A 21293-nucleotide genomic window follows, 5' to 3' on the forward strand; every position below is an offset into this window, starting at 1 on the left:
CCTACCTTGCTAATCTGATTTCAGAACTCATTTACCATAAAGTGAATGAAAAGGATGCTTCCTGACCCAAACTTCCCTAATTTAGGGAACCACTTCCTACTTGAACCAGATTAGGGATGTACCTTGGCCTACTCTAAACTAAAGCACGATAAATCATTTAGTTTTAACATTCACTTTTTTTCATACCTTGTTTTTTAGTTGTCCTTTAATTGGCTTCTCCCAAGAATCACCTTGATTCTAAGACTGTAGTCTCATAATTACTAGGTGACAGGGAGTTAACCAATCATCCATTTCCTATAGAAATTATGCTAAATTAGCTTGAATCAAATATACATACCTACATACATATACCAAGGCACTTCTCCCAATTTTGGGGGGTAGCCGACATCAACAAATGAAACAAAACAAAAAAGGGGACCTCTACTCTCTACGTTCCTCCAGCCTAACAAGGGACTCAACCGAGTTCAGCTGGTACTGCTAGGGTGCCACAGCCCACCCTCCCACATTATGCACCACAGATGAAGCTTCATAATGCTGAGTCCCCTACTGCTGCTACCTCCGCGGTCATCTAAGGCATCGGAGGCAGCAGCAGGGCCTACCGGAACTGCGTCACAATCGCTCGCCATTCATTCCTATTTCTAGCACGCTCTCTTGCCTCTCTCACATCTATCCTCCTATCACCCAGAGCTTCCTTCACTCCATCCATCCACCCAAACCTTGGCCTTCATCACTTGCATTCATCACCTTCTTTAGCAGACAGCCATTTTCCATTCTCTCAACATGGCCAAACCACCTCAATACATTCATATCCACTCTAGCTGCTAACTCATTTCTTACACCCGTTCTCACTCTCACCACTTCGTTTCTAACCCTATCTACTCGAGATACAGCAGCCATACTCCTTAGACACTTCATCTCAAACACATTCAATTTCTGTCTCTCCGTCACTTTCATTCCCCACAACTCCGATCCATACATCACAGTTGGTACAATCACTTTCTCATATAGAACTCTTTTTACATTCATGCCCAACCCTCTATTTTTTACTACTCCCTTAACTGCCCCCAACACTTTGCAACCTTCATTCACTCTCTGACGTACATCTGCTTCCACTCCACCATTTGCTGCAACAACAGACCCCAAGTACTTAAACTGATCCACCTCCTCAAGTAACTCTCCATTCAACATGACATTCAACCTTGCACCACCTTCCCTTCTCGTACATCTCATAACCTTACTCTTACCCACATTAACTCTCAACTTCCTTTTCTCACACACCCTTCCAAATTCTGTCACTAGTCGGTCAAGCTTCTCTTCTGTGTCTGCAACCAGTACAGTATCATCCGCAAACAACAACTGATTTACCTCCCATTCATGGTCATTCTCATCTACCAGTTTCAATCCTCGTCCAAGCACTCGAGCATTCACCTCTCTCACCACTCCATCAACATACAAGTTAAACAACCACGGCGACATCACACATCCCTGTCTCAGCCCCACTCTCACCGAAACCAATCACTCACTTCATTTCCTATCCTAACACATGCTTTACTACCTTTGTAGAAACTTTTCACTGCTTGCAACAACCTTCCACCAACTCCATATAACCTCATCACATTCCACATTGCTTCCCTATCAACTCTATCATACGCTTTCTCCAGATCCATAAACGCAACATACACCTCCTTACCTTTTGCTAAATATTTCTCGCATATCTGCCTTACTGTAAAAATCTGATTCATACAACCCTTACCTCTTCTAAAACCACCCTGTATTTCTAAGATTGCATTCTCTGTTTTATCCTTGATCCTATTAATCATTACTCTACCATACACTTTAACAAATACGCTTAACAAACTAATACCTCTTGAATTACAACACTCATGCACATCTCCCTTACCCTTATTTAGTGGTACAATACATGCACCAACCCAATCTACTGGTACCATTGACAACACAAAACACATATTAAACAATCTCACCAACCATTCAAGTACAGTCACACCCCCTTCCTTCAACATCTCAGCTCTCACACCATCCATACCAGATGCTTTTCCTACTCTCGTTTCATCTAGTGCTCTCCTCACTTCATCTATTGTAATCTCTCTCTCATTCTCATCTCCCATCACTGGCACCTCAACACCTGCAACAGCAATTATATCTGCCTCCCTATTATCCTCAACATTCAGTAAACTTTCAAAATATTCCGCCCATCTTTTCCTTGCCTCCTCTCCTTTTAACAACCTTCCATTTCCATCTTTCACTGTCTCTTCAATTCTTTAGCCAGCCTTCCATACTGTACTCTCTTCACTTCTTTCCAAAACTTCTTCTTATTCTCTTCATATGAATGACCCAATCCCTGACCCCACCTCAGGTCAGCTGCCCTCTTTGCCTCACGTACCTTGCGCTTTACTTCCACATTTTTCTCTCTATATTTTTCATACTTCTCTACACTATTACTCTGCAGCCATTCTTCAAAAGCCCTCTTTTTCTCTTCCACTTTTACCTTCACTCCTTCATTCCACCATTCACTGCCCTTCCTCATGCTGCCTCCAACAACCTTCTTGCCACACACATCACTTGCAATCCCAACAAAATTTTCTTTTACTAACTTCCACTCCTCCTCTAAATTGCCAGTTTCTCTTACTTTCACTTCGTCATATGTCATTTTCAACCTTTCCTGATATTTACTTTTTACCCCCGGTTTTATTAGCTCTTCAACCCTCACTACCTCCCTTTTACATCCACATACTCTATTCGCCCACTCTTTTGCTACAACTAATTTTCCTTCCACCAAAAAATGATCAGACATACCGTTAGCCATACCCCTAAACACATGCACGTTTTTCAATCTTCCAAACATTCTTTTTAGTTATCAACACATAATCCATTAATGCCCTTTCTACTACTCTTCCATTTGCCACTCTTACCCATGTATACTTATTTTTATCTTTCTTTTTGAAAAAGCTATTACTTATCACCATCTCTTGCTCAACACACATATCTACCAGTCTCTCACCACTCATTTTGACCTGGTACGCCATACTTCCCAATGACACCTTCTACCTTTCCAGCACCCACTCTAGCATTTAAATCACCCATGACAACTACATAATTCCTTCTACCCAGTCCTTCTATACACCTAGTTAATTCATTCCTGAACTCATTCCGCTCTTCTTCACTTTTCTCACTACCAGGCCCATACGCACTGACAAACCCCCAACATTCCCTACCCAACCTAACCCTTACCCACATTAACCTAGATGATATCTCTTTCCATTCCACTACTTTACCTGTCATCCATTCACTCAGCAATAAACCCACACCCTCTCTCGCTCTTCCCCTTTCAATCCCAGACACTCTACCAGACATTTCACCAAACATCACTTCACTTTTCCTTTTATCTTCGTCTCACACAAATCAAATATAAACAAATAAATAAATAAATAAATATTTTATCAATCTGTTAAAACATGACAAATTCGGAGATAATTTGTATTTTTCCTAACCATACAAACCTTAGCTATTTACATTGGGTTTACTTTCGGCGTAGCTGAAATGACGAGCCAATAGTTTTTAACGAGGGTTAACTACCCCCGCGCTAGTTAGCGGGGGTAGGGGATGGGGTAGCTTGCTACCCCTCCCCCCCCCCCCACACACACACACCGGTGATTTGCTTCACTTCACTTAGAGGTAGGACTTGACTTGGGGAACAGGGCTGGCGGGCAAATATGTGTAAATAGCTAAGGTTTGTATGGTTAGGAAAAATACAAATTATCTCCGAATTTGTCATTTGTTCCGTAACCGAAATACAAACCACGCTATTTACATTGGGTGACTTACCCCTTAGGAAGGGCGGAAAGTCCCCAGCCTTACTGACTTTGGCTTTTACCCAGGGGCTCCACCTCCCAGTGAGTAGCACTTGAGAAAAGGAGCCCCTGCACCTCACACGTTCCTTGCTTCGCGAGGAACGTGTGGCCTACATAAGTTGTGTGTGGAGGAAAGAGCGTGACTCATCCTATGAAGTTGACCTTGAGACCTTTAGATAGGAATCGAGGATAGGACGTTCCCAATACCACCTCGTCAGGGTATGGGGGACGCGACAGTATTAAACTTAATACTAGGAGCACAAGGAAGCATGGGTTACCTGCAGAGGTTGAGGTCAGGTATGCGGAGACCAGGATGCTGCTTCCCCAAGAGAGGGGAGGATGAAGAAAGAAGTAAGGGTCAGACATACTCTTTCATTCACCCAGACTAAAACCGGGTAACAACGCCCTCAACCTACTGCTACTTGTCCATAAAGGAGCCTGAGGTTAGACCAGCTGTTGTGCAGCCACCACAGGGCCGATAGAAAAGGTATCGAGGCTCCTGTGGGTCACGTCCTGCAGGTAATGGGCTGTGAAGGTCGTCTGACGCTTCCAGACCCCAGCTTGAAGCACCTGCGTCACAGAGAAGTTTCTCTTGAAGGCCAGGGACGTAGCAATGCCCCTGACATCGTGTGCCCTCGGGCGACGTGACGGAGGAAGGTCTGGATTCAAGGCGTGATGGATAACCCTTCGAATCCAAGCCGAGATGGTATTCTTGGTGACCCTCCTCTTCGTCCTTCCTGTGCTAACAAACAACGCTCGCACTTGAGGACGAACTGCAGCTGTTCTCTTCAAGTAATACCTCAGACTCCTCACTGGACATAGTAGCAGCTGGTCTGGGTCGCTTGTTACAGAACGGAGACTCGCGATCCTGAAAGAGTCGAATCGTGGATCCGGCACTCCAGGATTTTGAGTCTTGGCAACAAACTCAGGGACGAACCTGAACGTTACCTCCCCCCATCCCCTTGAATTGGCGATGTCGTACGAGAGACCATGAAGTTCACTAACTCGCTTGGCCGAGGCCAAAGCGAGCAGGAAAGCCGTCTTCCAAGACAGGTGGCGATCAGAGGCCTGGCGTAATGGTTCGAAGGGAGGTCTCTTAAGAGCCCTGAGAACCCGAACCACGTTCCAAGGAGGAGGTCTCACTTCCGACTGAGGGCAGGTAAGCTCATAGCTACGTATGAGTAAAGAGAGTTCCAGCGAGGAAGAAATGTCCACTCCTTTCAGCCTAAAAGCCAAGCTTAAGGCTGAGCGATAGCCTTCCACCGCTGAGTCCGAAAGGCGCATTTCCTTCCGCAGATACACGAGGAACTCCGCTACTGTATTGCTGGAATAGTGGCATCGAGTGGAGAGATACCCCTCCCACGACACCAACCACAGAAGACTCTCCACTTTGCCTGGTAGACTCCCTCAGAGGACTTTCGCAGGTGTCAAGACATTCTCTCCGCAACCTGTTGCGAAAAGCCCTTCTCCGTGAGGAGACGCTGGACAGTCTCCAGGCGTGAAGCCGAAGCGAGGCTACGGCCTTGTGAAAGATGTTGCAGTGTGGTTGTCTGAGTAGCTTGTGTCGTGGAGGAAGTTCTCTCGGGAGCTCTGTCAGGAGCTGCAGAAGGTCCAGGAACCATTCCGCGTGATGCCATAGCGGAGCTATCAGAGTCATCGAACAGTTGACCGATAGTCTGGTCCCGTTGAGCACCCTTCTCATCAGACAGAACGGTGGGAAGGCGTACACGTCGATGTTGTCCCACCATTGTTGAAAAGCATCTTGCCAGAGTGCCTTGGGGTCCGGGACTGGGGAGCAGTACAGGGGCAGCTTGAAGTTCAAGGCTGTCGCGAACAGATCCACGGTTGGGGAACCCCACAAAGTCAGGACTTTGTTGGCTATCTGAGGATCCAAAGACCACTCGGTACCCACTATCTGCGAAGCCCTGCTCAGACTGTCGGCGAGCACATTCCTCTTGCCAGGAATGAAGCGAGCTGATAGTGTTATCGAGTGGACTTCGGTCCACCTCAGAATCTCTACTGCAAGATGGGATAGCTGCTGCGAAAAAGAACCTCCCTGCTTGTTGATATAAGCCACTACCGTGGTGTTGTCGCTCATCACCACCACGGAGTGACCCCCCAGGGTCCGTTGGAACTGTTGAAGAGCCAGAAAGACGGCCTTCATCTCTAGCAGGTTGATGTGCAGGTACTTTTCTGATTCTGACCAAAGGCCTGAGGTCCTCTGGTTCAGAATGTGCGGCCCCCACCCTTCTTTTGACGCGTCTGAAAACAGTGTCAATTCCGGGGGGGAGGACGAGAAGATCTACTCCCTTTCGCAGGTTCTCGTTGACCAGCCATCACCGCAGGTCCGCCTGTTCCGAAGGTCCTATCGGGACCTGCACGTCCAGGGAATCGGATCCTTGATTCCACCGGGACTTGAGCCGCCACTGCAGGGATCTCATTCTGAGATGGCCGTTTGGAACCAGACGAGCCAGGGAGGACAGGTGACCTAAGAGACGCAACCACGATTGGGCGGGAAGCTCTTCTCGCCTGAGGAAGGGTTCCGCCACCCTCCTCAGCCTTGCTATCCTGTCGTCTGATGGAAAGGCTTTGTGGAGATTGGTGTCTAACAACATGCCTAGATAAACCAGTCGTTGGGACGGCTGCAGAGAGGACTTCTCGAGATTTACCACGATCCCCAGATCCTGGCAAAGTCCCAGAAGCCTGTCTCGGTGTCGAAGAAGGGTTGACTCCGAATCTGCTAGGATCAGCCAGTCGTCCAGATAACGAAGGAGACGGATACCGTTCCTGTGCGCCCAAGATGAAATCAGGGTGAACACACTGGTGAACACCTGAGGTGCTGTGGAGAGACCGAAGCACAGCACCTTGAACTGGTAGGTCTTGCTGTCTAGGCTGAATCTCAAGTACTTCCTGGAAGACGGATGGATTGGGATCTGGAAGTACGCGTCCTTTAGATCCAGTGTGCACATGAAGTCTTGTGGCCGGCGTCAATGACCTTAGATGTCAGTATGCCTGAAAACTTTAAATCAATCAATCAATCAATGAAGTCTTGTGGTCTCACTGCAAGTCTGACCGTGTCCGCTGTCTCCATGGTGAACGGAGTTTGCTTGACAAACTTGTTCAGAGCTGAGAGGTCGATGACAGGTCTCCATCCTCCAGACGCCTTCTTTACAAGAAAGAGTCGACTGAAGAAGCCTGGGGAGCCGTCGACGACCTCCTGGAGAGTATCCTTCTTGAGCATGGTCTCGACTTCTGCCCGAAGGGCTAGCCCCTTTACCGATCCCATGGCATAGGAGCTCAACGACACTGGATTCGCTGTCAGGGGAGGTAGAGATCTCGTGAATGGGACGCGATAGCCTTGGCCGATCACAGAGACCGTCCAAGCATCGGCCCCTTGTTGCTGCCGCCTGTGCACGCAACTTTGAAGGCATCCCCCCACAGGTGGACACGCGGGGGGAACGCCACTCCTAACTTTTGCGGCCGCGGCCGCTCCCTCTAGGAGTCTTCCCTCCCCTGGAGGACTTACCGCCCCTCTTGACCTTGGTCGGAAAGGGCTGGGGCTTAGACACCACTTTCTTAGCTGCCAGTGCCTGCTTTGGTGTCTTGCGAGGCTGCTGCTGCGGTTGCTGCGGAGCTGGAGGCTTATAGGGCCGAGATGTAAGGGCCCTTTGGAGGAGGGAGTCCTGGCTCGACTGCCTCCACCTCTCAGCTGTGCGTTCCATGTCCTGTGGCCCGAACAGATTCCTCCCAAGGAGGGAAGCGTGCCTGAGCCTGCAGACATCCACGGCGGGGACCTTCGGGTGAATCTTCTCGGTCACCGCGTCACGTCGCTTCAACACCGAGTTGGCCCAAAGGTTAGTAACCTGATGTGACAGGAACTCGATGGAGCGAATGCCCGAGAGGAGGAAGGTCTCCAGGGCCTTCCTATTGGTCTCCTTAGACAGATCCTCGGAGCGCAATAGGATGCCCAGAGAACCTAGCCAAATATCCAGCCACGAAGTGGCCTGCATGGCGCACTTCGCGACCTTCTCATGGCTCAGGATCTGCGACGCCGAGAACGTCACCTGCCGGGCGGAGAGCTTCTCAAGGGGAACTCCCCTAGCGAGCTCTTCTAACGAATGATGGAGGGGAAGAGCAAGGCTAGACTCCCCCATGATCTCGAAGTACCTCCTCTGCTGGAGACGAGGAGGTGGGAGGAGTTTGTTCCCGGTAGAGGAACGACTGGAGGAGGCGAGACCCGCGAGTTGAGCATTGGCCCTGGCTCTGGCACTCTTTAGCCCCTGGGACCAGGGCAAAGCCGCGCTGGCCTTGGGGGGCTTCTGAGTACCGTACACCTGATCCAGGACCGTGTCCTTGCCTTCCAGGGGGGCGATCACGGGATCCATGAACCCGTTGAGTTGCCTCATCAGGCTCAGGACTTGCCAGAAGGCGTGCCCCGACTCTTGCTGGTCTCCTCCCTGCGGACTGGCAGCTAAGTCTCCCGTCCCCGGAATCTCTTCCTGGGGAGATGCGTGGACGTTCTCCCGGGGTGCAGCTGGAACCTGACGAATTCGCGAAGAAGACTTCGGAACTGTCTTGGAGTCTTTAGGTTCCCTCCTGGGCGGGATACACGACCCCAACAAAGAGGCCTGGACGGTGCCTTCCACGCGAGACGATTCCCCTCCATGAGGAGACGACTCCCCCCTTGGTGCCGAGGGGGAGACCGCTACCTCACTGGATTGTCCTGAGGACGGAAAAGCCTCGTCTTCAGGAGAAGGAGAAAGCGCCTACGAAGGGGATGGAGCCTTCCTAACGGACCTCTTAGGAACCAGCTTCTCCCTGGGAGAAGTCACCACGAAGTCCACTCCTCTCTCTTCAACGGGGGCGAGGCCGTCGTTGGTTTGTGTCCTTGATCGGCGAGTGCCGGCTTCATAGCCTTCACTAACGCCCGCATCAGAGGACCAAACCAGGACTGCCGAGTCACAGACACAGAGTCCGAAATTCCCGCTGGAGGGAAGGGGATCGGACGATCCTTCGGAGTGGACACCACTGTACCTGCCTGTGAAGAAAAAGGGGAAGAAAGTTATTCTGACCTCTCGGATGGGTCTTCCCTATCCTGACACAGAGACCTGCGCTTAGGCGGGGGCGATCCTGATTGCGGTCTGGCGACACGCGTCCCTGCTGCTGCCGCGAGCTGCGGAACCCGACGCGAACGGGGGTCGTGCTGACGCTCGTGCGTAGGCGACACTAAGGAGTCGCGCACGAGAGGCTGTTGAAGCGCAGGTGCGCAAACGCGCGGAGACAATCAAGCGCGGGAGCGATCGCGCGCAGGCGAACGATCGCGCGGGCGTGTAGGCGAGTGAACGCGTGGGAGAGTAAGCACGTGAGCGTGAGGGCGAGCTGGCGAGTGAGTGCGTTGGCGCGTCGGCGAGAGAACGCGTTGGCGCGCGGGCGAACGAGATCGCTCCAACGACTGCTGTTGATGGTGTCCAGGGGCCCTTTAACGCGTGGGAGATCGATGGCGAGCAGGCAATCGATGGCGCGTTGATGAACGCTAGCGCGTAGGCGAGCGATGGCGCGTTGGCGCATGGTGGCGTGTTGGCGAGCGACCACGAGCGGTTGAGCTGGAAGAAGGAGACCCATGTCTCTCCAGATCCTCTGGGCGCCAACGCGTAGGAGAGCGCTTGCGCGCAGGCGAAAGATCACGCGGGCGGTCAGGAGATCGCTGACGCGCTGGGGATCGTTGACGCCCAGGAGATCGCTGACGAGCAGGCGAACGTTGACGCGTCTGTAGTCGCTGGCGAGCAGAAGGGCGACGTGTAGAATCCTGTGTGGAAGCTGCTGGCCCGTTGCGCAAAGGCGAACGTTCACGAACGGCCTCAGGAACAGGAGAGCGCTGGCGATCAGGAGAGCGCTGGCGATCAGGAGAACGCTGACGAGCAGGAGAGCGCCTGTGCGCTAACACTGCAGAAGGGCGCTCAGGAGACCGCTGGCGCGCCTGGCAAACAACAGGAACAGCAGGATGTTCGGAGCACTCAGGAGAGCGCTAGCGAGCAGTGGGGCGACGATCATCAAGGGAGCGCTGACGAACAGGAGAGCGCTGACGAACAGGAGAGCGCTGGCGATCAGGGGAGCGCTGACGAGCAGGAGAGCGCCTGTGCGCTAACACTGCAGAAGAGTGCGCAGGGGAACTCTGACGCGCAAGGGAAGCCCCCAAACCGTGGGAGGCAACCCTTTGCCCTGAAGGGACCGTTGCCCGTCGGATGACGAGGTCAGACTGCTGTCCATCTGCACCAGGGGCGGAAGGTCTGGAAGGCGTTGGAGATCGATCCCCGGAGAGGTCTAAGGAGGCAGGAGCTGCAGGCTGCTTACGGCGAGGAGAGTCCCCCTCGGAGGACGGAGGAGAAGATTCAAAAAGGCGCCTCTTAGCACCCTTATAGGGAGACGGGAGGCCCTTACGACGCAGCGGACGGTGAGCCTTACGGCGAAGGCGGCAACGAGGAGGGTCATCAGGATCATCCGTCCTCTGAAGGGGAGTCTCAGTCAATGCGCTCCCCCGAGAGGGAGGCTTGGCAGCAGAAGAGCCCGTGGGACTCCCCTTCCCCTTCGAAGGATGTACAGAAGGGGGAGGAGAGCCTTCAGCAACGTCATCCTCATCAGGAACCGCAGAGGTTTGCCCCGACCCGTCGCAAGCCTCTGTCACCACCACGTCGACGATAGACAGAGGATCTACCTGCTATCACCGGCGACTGCTTAACAGCGGCCCCCAACTGGACAAGATCAATCAGGGCTTCCTTGGAGGGCAGGCCCTTCAGCCCCAAGGAAGCCCAAAGCTGAAAGAGATCATCATGAGACAACGAATCATTATCAATAACCTCCCCCGGGGGAGGAGGGGGAGCTGCCCCGCTATGGGGGCGACGCCCTCTCTCCCAACCCAAGGTCGGGAAACAGAACTAGGGCAGGCGCTCCCACTCGGTGGTCTCTCCTTAGGAGCCGGACGAGGGGGAGCTTCGGAGGAGGTTTGGGCGGCGAAAGAAGAGACCCGAGAGCCTTCCTCCTTCAAGGCAACCCCAGAAGGAGAACAGTCTCTCTTGGATTTCTTCTTACGCCGGCGGACAAACTTCTCCCACTGGGAGGCAGACCACTCCCTGCACTCACTACAATTATTTTCTCTGTCACACCGTCGGCCTCGACACTGCGGGCAAAGGGTGTGAGGATCCGTATCCACCGCAGACATGAAAGTACCACAAGGGCGACCGGCAATACCAGGGCACTTGCGCATGATGGATATCCAAGGGTGAGGCCAACTTCAAACGCACACAAGCTGAGGAAAAGCAAAAAAGATTAAGGCTGTCAAACGAGGACGATGGACAGACACGTCTGTTCATCGCCGGAGCCAAACGTGAAGTGAAGCAAATCACCGGTGTGTGGGGGGGAGGGGTAGCAAGCTACCCCTTCCCCTACCCCCGCTAACTAGCGCGGGGGTAGTTAACCCTCGTTAAAAACTATTGGCTCGTCATTTCAGCTACGCCGAAAGTAAACCCAATGTAAATAGCGTGGTTTGCATTTCGGTTACAGAACAATTGCTAATTTCATATCTAAACTATCTCAGCTGTAGAGAACTATAGCCTGTGTTTTCATAGCCTTTTCATATCTAAACTATCTCAGCTGTAGAGATTGATAGCCTACCTGCTTTCATAGCCTTTACAATTCCAAATATATGGCAATTTTCTTTCCTGAACAAATTTCTTTTGAAAATTAGGACATTTCTCAGTTCTGGCAATGTATAATTAAAATATTTCAACACAGTTGTGCATATGTACAGAAAGTTATAGATAATGCAACTGTGGCCACAAACGAGATGCGCATTACAAAATCAGTAATACTAACTGTTATGCAAATACAGACCTAGAGAAACTACTGTTGATTGGTTAATTATGCTAAGCCTAAGAAAACAAAGTAACATTATACATCATTGTAAACTTACAGAAAAAAAACATCATCTCATGCTACAGATTAAATGAATAATTTTATCTAGACTAGCCCTGGGAATGTCATTAAGGGTTGTGCTGCACCATGGAGTAAATAGTTAAAAAGTTAGAAAGCAAGAAATCTGTAGCGGATATAAAGTATAAGAGAAAAAAGAGGCCGCACTTAAGAGACTGAAGGCACTATTAAGACCCTTCCTTAAGCATAGCCTTCAGTTCACTGCATTAAGTCCCCTACAAGGGAAAATCTCCAATAGATGGTAATTAATTCCCCTTTAATTTCCTTTTAACCATTTATAAGTAATTAATTGGAGTCCCAAACAACATATTTCATTTTAAAGGTCCTACATGAGTGGCAGAGGCACGGGACAGAACACTGTCCTAGAGACCAACTATATATTATCAGTGGCTAAACATCTCTCCAACCAAACTAGAACTAAGGAAGACCAGGTTATGGCTGCTGGTGCCTCAGCATGTAGACTATAGGCTTCCCCAAACCGCCATTCCCAGCTCAAGGGATGGGTTGAGAACACTTTCGACCTACAAATCATCATTCAGAAATGATATCCGCTACGCTGCAACAACACTAAAAATGTTATCATGGTGATGACACTAATGATGATGGTGGTAGTGGTAATGATGATATATGGGGTTTAGGGCTAAAGCCTAGCCACTGGGACCAGGAAAGTCCTTTAGCGCTTAGGTAAATACAAGACAATCATTTATCTCTATTTGGATCTTTCATAACTAACAATAATTCAAGATGCTGTACATATTCCCAGTTACAAATTTTGATTGAAAACAGGAAGATTTAAGAACTATTATGCATATTCATATCAAAAGCTGTAGTTTTGACAAATTTAGGTTTCCCCAGTCATTTCAACTATGAACACACTTATCCATATAATATACTGAAATGGAAAAAAAGAAAAGAGCAATTAATCAGATTAGTTTATATCAACCATATTGAAGTTTGGTACACAAGGACTGAGACCCATATACTGAAAAGGTAGCACAGATATACAGTAGATGTTTTGTATCACAGGGTTAAAGGACTAATATACTCTATCATTGTACATTTTTATATCAATGAATTGATGTTATATATATATATATATATATATATATATATATATATATATATATATATATATATATATATATATATATATATATATATATATATATATATATACACACATATATACACACATATATACACACACACACACACACATATATATATATATATATATATATATATATATATATATATATATATAAATATATATATATATATATATACTGTACTGTATATGCTATAAACTATAATGCAAACTTCATTTTCATGCAATTAGTTATATACAAAATATTATAGAAAATTCTGGGTAATTCAATCACACAGGTCCTATTCTTGTCTAAAATGTAGGTATTGTTACTTGAACCATTTATAATGCCTGGAACATATCGACTACACTAGCATACTGGCCATATTTTCTTTTTCAAAATATGGCTTACTAGTGCTTAACCATTCAATCATCATCCTCTATACTTGTATGCATGAATCTTTAATATTAAACTTGTACATAAACAGAAAAGCAAATAATGCAGTGGCAATCTTTACTAATCTTTGAAAAATCTTGTATCTGTGACAAACCTGAGATACTGGCTGACTAATAATTCTTACCAATTCCAATATTATTGAAGATTACAGGGCATATTTCTGAACTAAATTTAGATACAAAAAGAAAATAACTTGTAGCAAATAATTAATGATAGACAGTTTTTCAACTGAAGCACAATACTGAGCTTGACTCAAAAAGGACAATCTTCCAAATATACATTTCTTATTATCAACAACTATCCCTCCCTAAAAGGCACAGAATTGGAAGAAAAATAAATCATAAGGATGTAGGAGAGAAAATCTTGCACAAAGATTTGAAGATAAATCAACAACTCTGGCAAATACTGACAAACCAAAAATAACATATTTATGAATGAAATAAATAAATTTGGTCCCAGGACACAAGAAATTTCTAAGAAATCCTGGAAACAATAAAAACAAAATCCTTGTTTCAGTGGGGTGCTTCTCATCAAACAGTAAAAGTTATAAAATGTACAATTGTATATTTTTCAAGTTTGTGCTTTTTTCAAATCGAGTCTTTTTATACAGTACTACAAATAACCACTTTTTCCTCCTCTAACCAAAGTACAAAATGAGAGAATTATCTGAAATGCCAAGAATCAGTCCCCAGTGCCTTTCAGTGGGTCATCTTCATCTAGAGTCACAAGTTCACACTCTACGTTATGAATAACTTCCTCCTTTGGTGTTACAGCTTCAGGTGCTTTTAATTCTGCCATCTGTTTCTGCAAAAATGGACTGTCTGCATCTTCCATAGGAGATGTTGGTATGTTTTCCTCTACCTTAACAATAGGTTCACTTTCAATATTTTCAGTCTTAATAGTAGCATCAAGCCCCTCAGTACTTTCACTGATAGATTTTGTAGTGGTGCTATCCACACTGTCAAAACCACTGTCAGCATTGGTTCCCTTCATATCAGAGCTTGACATATCTGGCAAACCTGCATATAATGCAGGGTTGTACATACTGACGGAGGACTCACATGTAGGTACTGTTGGCTCAGGAGGTGTAGACAATGGCAAGGTTGGCGAGTTGCTGATAATACCCAAGTCATTTATTCTTGACTCAAATGTAGGTACTGTTGGCTCAGGAGGTGTAGACAATGGCAAGGTTGGTGAGTTGCTGATAATACCCAAGTCATTTATTCTTTCTTCAGTTAGGAACTCTTGGATTCTAGTCTGCACCCGCAGAGCTCTGCTGAGCGACAATTTACGCAACTGAGCAGATACGCTCTTTCCAAAAGTCTCAAATTCATCTTCAGTATAGTCCTGCCTCACGGTAGTCGTATTAGGCTTCTTTCTTCGCTTGCTGCATGCAGGACCAGGCCGATAACCACGTCTAATAGGGACTGCACCTTTTGAGGATGGCGACATAATTTCAGATGTGCTTCTCATTTTGAAGTCTTGTGATGGCTTTTCTACATAGTCTTCATCATCTCCAAGTCTCCTCTCAAATATGGATGAACTATTGACAGAGTCAGCTGTGATGATTTCCTGAAAAAAAAATTATTATGTTTTCAGATTGAAAATGTTATTTTTATAAAATAAATTTTTGAATATACTTACCCGGTGATTATATAAGCTGCAACTCTGTTGCTCGACAGAAAACTCTACGTTAAAAATCCGCCAGCGATCGCTATGCAGGTAGGGGGTGTACTTCAACAGCGCCATCTGTCGTGCAGGTACTCAGTACTCAATGTAAACAAAGAACTCAATTTTCTCCTCAGTCCACTGCGTCTCTATTGGGGAGGAAGGGAGGGTCCTTTAATATATAATCACCGGGTAAGTATATTCAAAAATTTATTTTATTATAAAAATAACATTTTTCAATATTTAACTTAGCCGGTGATTATATAAGCTGATTCACACCCAGGGGGGTGGGTAGAGACCAGCAATAAATGTTTACATTATTATGAGCTAAGGATTTTTTATTTCATTTTAGCAGTTATCAAAATAACAAACTTAAAATAAATAAGTACCTGGTAAGGAAGTCGACTTGAACAATTACTCTGCCTTTTTAAGTACGTCTTCCTTACGGAGCCTCGCGATCCTCTTAGGATGCTGAGCGACCCCTAGGAGCTGAAGTATCAAGGGTTGCAACCCATACAACAGGACCTCATCAAAACCTCTAATCTAGGCGCTTCTCAAGAAATGACTTTGACCACTCGCCAAATCAAGTAGGATGCGAAAGGCTTCTTAGCCTTCCGGACAACCCAAAAACAATAATAAAACATTTCAAGAGAAAGATTAAAAAGGTTATGGAATTAGGGAATTGTAGTGGTTGAGCCCTCACCCACTACTGCACTCGTTGCTACGAATGGTCCCAGAGTGTAGCAGTTCTCGTAAAGAGACTGGACATTCTTAAGATAAAAAGACGCGAACACTGACTTGCTTTTCCAATAGGTTGCGTCGATTATACTTTGCAGAGATCTATTTTGTTTAAAGGCCACGGAAGTTGCGACAGCTCTAACTTCGTGTGTCCTTACCTTCAGCAAAGCTTGGTCTTCCTCATTCAGATGGGAATGAGCTTCTCGTATTAACAGTCTGATAAAATAGGATAAAGCATTCTTTGACATAGGCAAAGATGGTTTCTTAACTGAACACCATAAAGCTTCAGACGGGCCTCGTAAAGGTTTAGTTCGTTTTAAATAGAACTTAAGAGCTCTTACAGGGCATAAGACTCTTTCTAGTTCATTTCCAACCATACGATAAGTTTGGAATATCGAACGATATTGGCCAAGGCCGAGAAGGCAGCTCGTTTTTGGCTAGAAAACCAAGTTGTAGAACATGTAGCCGTTTCGGATGAGAATCCGATGTTCTTGCTGAAGGCATGAATCTCACTGACTCTTTTAGCTGTGGCTAAGCATACCAGGAAAAGAGTCTTTAAGGTGAGATCTTTCAGGGAGGCTGATTGTAGCGGTTCGAACCTGTCTGACATAAGGAATCTTAGTACCACGTCTAAATTCCAACCAGGTGTAACCAAACGACGCTCCTTCGTGGTCTCAAAAGACTTAAGGAGGTCCTGTAGATCTTTATTGTTGGAAAGATCTAAGCCTCTGTGACGGAAGACTGATGCCAACATGCTTCTGTAACCCTTGATAGTGGGAGCTGAAAGAGATCGTTCTTTCCTCAGATATAAGAGGAAGTCAGCTATTTGAGTTACAGAGGTACTGGTCGAGGATACGGATACTGACTTGCACCAGTTTCGGAAGATTTCCCACTTCGATTGGTAGACTCTAAGGGTGGATGTTCTCCTTGCTCTAGCAATCGCTCTGGCTGCCTCCTTCGAAAAGCCTCTAGCTCTCGAGAGTCTTTCGATAGTCTGAAGGCAGTCAGACGAAGAGCGTGGAGGCCTTGGTGTACCTTCTTTACGCGTGGCTGACGTAGAAGGTCCACCCTTAGGGGAAGTGTTCTGGGAACGTCTACTAGCCATCGAAGTACCTCGGTGAACCATTCTCTCGCGGGCCAGAGGGAAGCAACTAGCCTCAATCTTGTCCCTTCGTGAGAGGCGAACTTCTGCAGTACCTTGTTGACAATCTTGAACGGAGGGAATGCATATAGATCTAGGTGTGACCAATCTAGTAGAAAGGCATCTATATGAACTGCTGCTGGGTCCGGGATTGGTGAGCAAAATATTGGGAGCCTCTTGGTCATCGAGGTTGCGAAGAGATCTATGGTTGGCTGGCCCCAGGTGGCCCAAAGTCTCTTGCATACATCCTTGTGGAGGGTCCATTCTGTTGGAATTATTTGTCCCTTCCGACTGAGACAATCTGCCATGGCATTCAAGTTGCCTTGGATGAACCTCGTTACTAGTGATATGTCTAGACCTTTTGACCAGGTGAGGAGGTCCCTTGCGATCTCGTACAACGTCAGAGAGTAGGTCCCTCCTTGCTTGGAGATGTACGCCAAAGCCGTGGTGTTGTCCGAGTTCACCTCCACCACTTTGCCTTGAAGGAGAGACCTGAAGCTTTTCCAGGTCAGACGTACTGCCAGCAGCTCCTTGCAGTTGAAATGCATTGTCCTTTGACTCGAGTTCCATAATCCCGAGCATTCCCGACCGTCTAATGTCGCACCCCAGCCTACGTCCGATGCGTCCAAGAAGAGAACGTGGTTGGGAGTCTGAACAGTCAGGGGAAGACCCTCTCTAAGGTTGATATAGTCCTTTCACCAAGTCAGACAAGACTTTATCTTTCCGGAAACCGGGAGCGAGACCGCTTCTAGCGTCTTGTCCTTTTTCCAGTGAAAAGCTAGATGGTATAGAAGAGGACGGAGGTGTAGTCTTCCTAGTGACACAAATTGATCCACGGATGACAGCGTCCCTACCAGACTCATCCACAGCCTGACTGAGCAGCGTTCCTTCTTCAGCATCTTCTGGATGGATAGCAGGGCTGGGGGCTGATCGTCTTGTTCAGCAACGTCCTCATCAGAGGGTTCCTCATCCGAAACTGATGAGGAAACGGCAACGGAGTGGGCAACGTCTGACTCGCTGAATCCGGTCGCACTGGTGGATGCGTGACGGAGCCGGACGCAATATCATGGAACTGCTGCACAGTCTGTGAACTGTCAACAACCATGGGTGCGCGAGGAAGCACAGCGTCAACCCGAAACTGTCTAGACCGTCTGGGTTGTGCAGTCAACACCCTACCGGGTTGCTGAGGTTGACGCACTGCGTCACAACAAGTCACCTCTGCTGGTTGTTGAACGTCCTGAACGTCAACAACCACCTCCGAGCGTCGCTTAACGTCAACGTGCGGCTGGCAACCCACACTGGGTCGCATCGGTGGAGGAACCACCTCAACTGGCAGACGCGAGTAGGTTACCTCAGCGTCAACAGGGCGCACAACCGACCGGTTGGAAGGTTGTTGGCCAGAAGGTTCTTCTCAGCATTTAAGTCCTCTATCAAGGACGCAAGCTTGGACTGCATGTCTTGCAGCAAAGCCCATTTAGGGTCTACGGGAGCAGGTGTGGCAACAGACGGGGTTAGCGACTGAGGCGGAACCGTTTACCATCCCTGAAAGCCTTGTTATGCGTGACATAATAGTACAGCAAAACTTCAAAGGCTCGACAACAGCTGAGAAGTTGACCTGTAAACAACTTGGAGCGTCTCCTGGCTAGGCGCCAGGGAGAGTCTACCAGAATTGAGAAGTCTATCTGGGCAGAGGCATGAACTCCCAAGCCGAGAACTTCTCTCGTGTCATATCAGACTCTCGCTCTATAAACCAGTTTAAAAGAAGGGAAAGCAAAGGCTGTATCCCCCAAACTCCTCCTGGTGAAAAACCAGTCGCCTAGCCAACGTAACGCTCTCTAGGAGAGCGAGAGAGCACTAGCTTAAAAACAACGGCTTCGAAGTAGCTAGGCCTAGTGTAAGCTCTGACGTTAAGGCGAACGAGGAGCAGCAGTTACAAGATCCGGACAAAGATCCTTAAAAAAAAATCATCATGATTTAATTAAAGTCCATAGGAGGCTAAGCAGCTTAAGGCTCCTCTCCATCTGACAGAGTCCTCAAGGGAATATCAGTAGGAGGGAGAACAGCAACTTCCTCATCTACAGGAACCTTGTCCGATAAAAGCTGAGTCTCTCACTGGTGCATTAGTAGCGGACCAGAACGCAACGTCATGTAACTGCTTGACAGTCTGTGAACTGTCAACAACTGAACTGTCAACCACAACAGGTGCGTGAGGACGTACAGCGTCCACTCGAGACTGCTTTGACTGCCTAGACTGAGCAGTCAAAACAACTCTAGAATGCGGAGGTTGACGCACAGCGTCAAAACAAGTCAACTCCGATTGTTAGTGAACGTCTAGAACGTCAACAAGAGCATCAGCAAGTGGCCTAACGTCCAAATGCGGCTGAAAAACCACACGAGACCGCATCGAGTGTGGTTCTAAACAACCTGACTGACGTGACTAAGCTACGCCAACGTCAACAGTAAGCACAAAGGAACGTTAGGTTGGCTGAAAGCCAGGATATCGATGAGATAAACGGCTAGACTCAACGGACTAATCGGCAGAATAGTCTTCCATAAGGGAGGCAAGCATATACTGCATGTTTTGCCATACAACCCCTTAAGGATCAACGGAAATGGTTGTGGTAATAGACGAAGGTAACGTCTGTGACCGCAACACTTTGCCTACAAAAAAAGACTTTCGGAGTCTGTGTTACGCTTTTGTTAAGCGGCGAGCAGTTATCCGATGACTGCATAGGGTCAGAGCTGATCCTAATGGCTGTAACCAGGACGCTGGACCTGTCCTGAAAGGACTGACTTTCGCTTAAGGGCTTCGAAACCTTGTGACAGGTTTCTTATGCGAAAAGCCTACGGATGGCGAGGAGAAACAACGTCTCTCTCGTCTTATGGTAGGGGAGATCTTGGTAAGAAACACCCGATACCATAGAGGGAAAACGTCTGTTCGTTGGTCAAGGCCTCTCGAACCCATAAGTCTTTTGACATTACTTCTCCCCTGGGCTTGGGAGCTTGCAAGAGGTCCCGGACTAGGTGAACGACAGGCACGAACAGACGAACCCTCGGACGCAACACTGTAACACTTTGCGCCTCGGACGCAACACTGTAACACTTTGCGCATATCACTTTATCACTTCGATTTTCTGTTTTGCACTTATTTCTACCTGAAACACGCAATTCTACCCTTCATTAAAAGGTAGTAATTGCGAAATTAGTCGTATAATGCAAGCTCATAATACCAGCAAAAAACAGAAAACATATTTTAAGAAAAATCAGTGGCTGGGAAAGAGACTAAACACTAGTTCATATAACTACGTTTTCAATCTCTCACCGCACATAGCCTGGGGACGAGAATAAAAACCTAAAAACGTTTTATCCTTCCTCCCCGTACAGAGACTAGGGACGAGAGTAACACGAGAACAACGTTACCCGCTTGAACGGAACGTTTTCTCTCCTCTCTCTCCCTCCGTCTCTATCTCTCTCTCTCTTTCTCTCTTGATTTCGCACCTAAGAGAAGAGCCCAATTATATATCGTCAAAAAAAACATGTTATTTGACTAAAGGAAAAAACTGAAAGGTTTTTCAAATAAAAAGTTCCTTTAAATTAGAATTTAAAACATTTAAGCTAAGAAAGAATGAACAAAACGTCAGAATCGATTTACTCTTACTGCAAAGTGAAACCGTGATACACTCTCTCTCTATCGTAACGATAGAGCGCATGTTGAACGTCCTGAACGTCAACAACTGCGTAGCATAAAAAACTAAACGTTAGTTCATCTTTGAAAACAGTACGAAGACTATCAAAGAAATTCTTTCATAAAATATTACATTTAAAAAGTTTTAAATCCTTTAAAAGCTAAAGACGATATAAAGGGCTCAATGTTGATTAACTTCGGTTTCCAAGTTAGGACCGCCTACTCTCAGGAAAGGTCTATATAAACAAAGCATTAAAATTTATTTTACTGTATATGTTTATAAAAAATGGAAAGTTAATCGAAGAGGCCTAATAAAGGCGGAGAGATATAAAATATATAGAGGAAAATCTATAACGTGATAAGATAATTACTAAAAGCCTAAACACACTTCCTTCTAAGGGAAGGGTCGGCCATTTAAAAGTGAAAGAAAGTCCATACTCTCTTTGTCACCATAATTAAATCTATCCAAAACGAGTTCAAGTTTTGAGATGAAGATAAAACACCTGCATAGCGAAAGCTCAAAACTAGAATAGTGTACTTCACCAATAGTTGTGAAAACAAATCCAGTTAGCAACAGCGAATTAGTAGGTCTTGCCGGTAGCCCGACAGAGAGAAAATTGAGTTCTTTGTTTACATTGAGTACTGAGTACCTGCACGACAGA

General features: G+C 47.0%; 2 protein-coding genes across 11 annotated transcripts in view; both read right to left on the reverse strand.

The window, feature by feature from the left end:
- Nucleotides 1–21293, reverse strand: part of LOC137615232 (DNA repair protein XRCC3-like) — a 400961-nt gene that overhangs the window by 193385 nt on the left and 186283 nt on the right. The window lies entirely within an intron of this gene.
- The window catches only part of LOC137615230 (uncharacterized), a 62797-nt gene continuing 54618 nt past the window's right edge, over nt 13115–21293 (reverse strand). For all 10 annotated transcript variants that reach the window (XM_068344915.1, XM_068344914.1, XM_068344924.1 and 7 more), the window contains exon 3: nt 13115–14971. In XM_068344915.1, coding sequence (XP_068201016.1) covers nt 14081–14971 — 891 coding nt within the window. In that variant the 3' untranslated portion in view covers nt 13115–14080. The remainder of the gene's footprint in view (nt 14972–21293) is intronic.

The sequence above is a fragment of the Palaemon carinicauda genome, chromosome 21, assembly GCF_036898095.1.
Source record: "Palaemon carinicauda isolate YSFRI2023 chromosome 21, ASM3689809v2, whole genome shotgun sequence".
NCBI classification, from domain to species: Eukaryota; Metazoa; Arthropoda; class Malacostraca; order Decapoda; family Palaemonidae; genus Palaemon; species Palaemon carinicauda.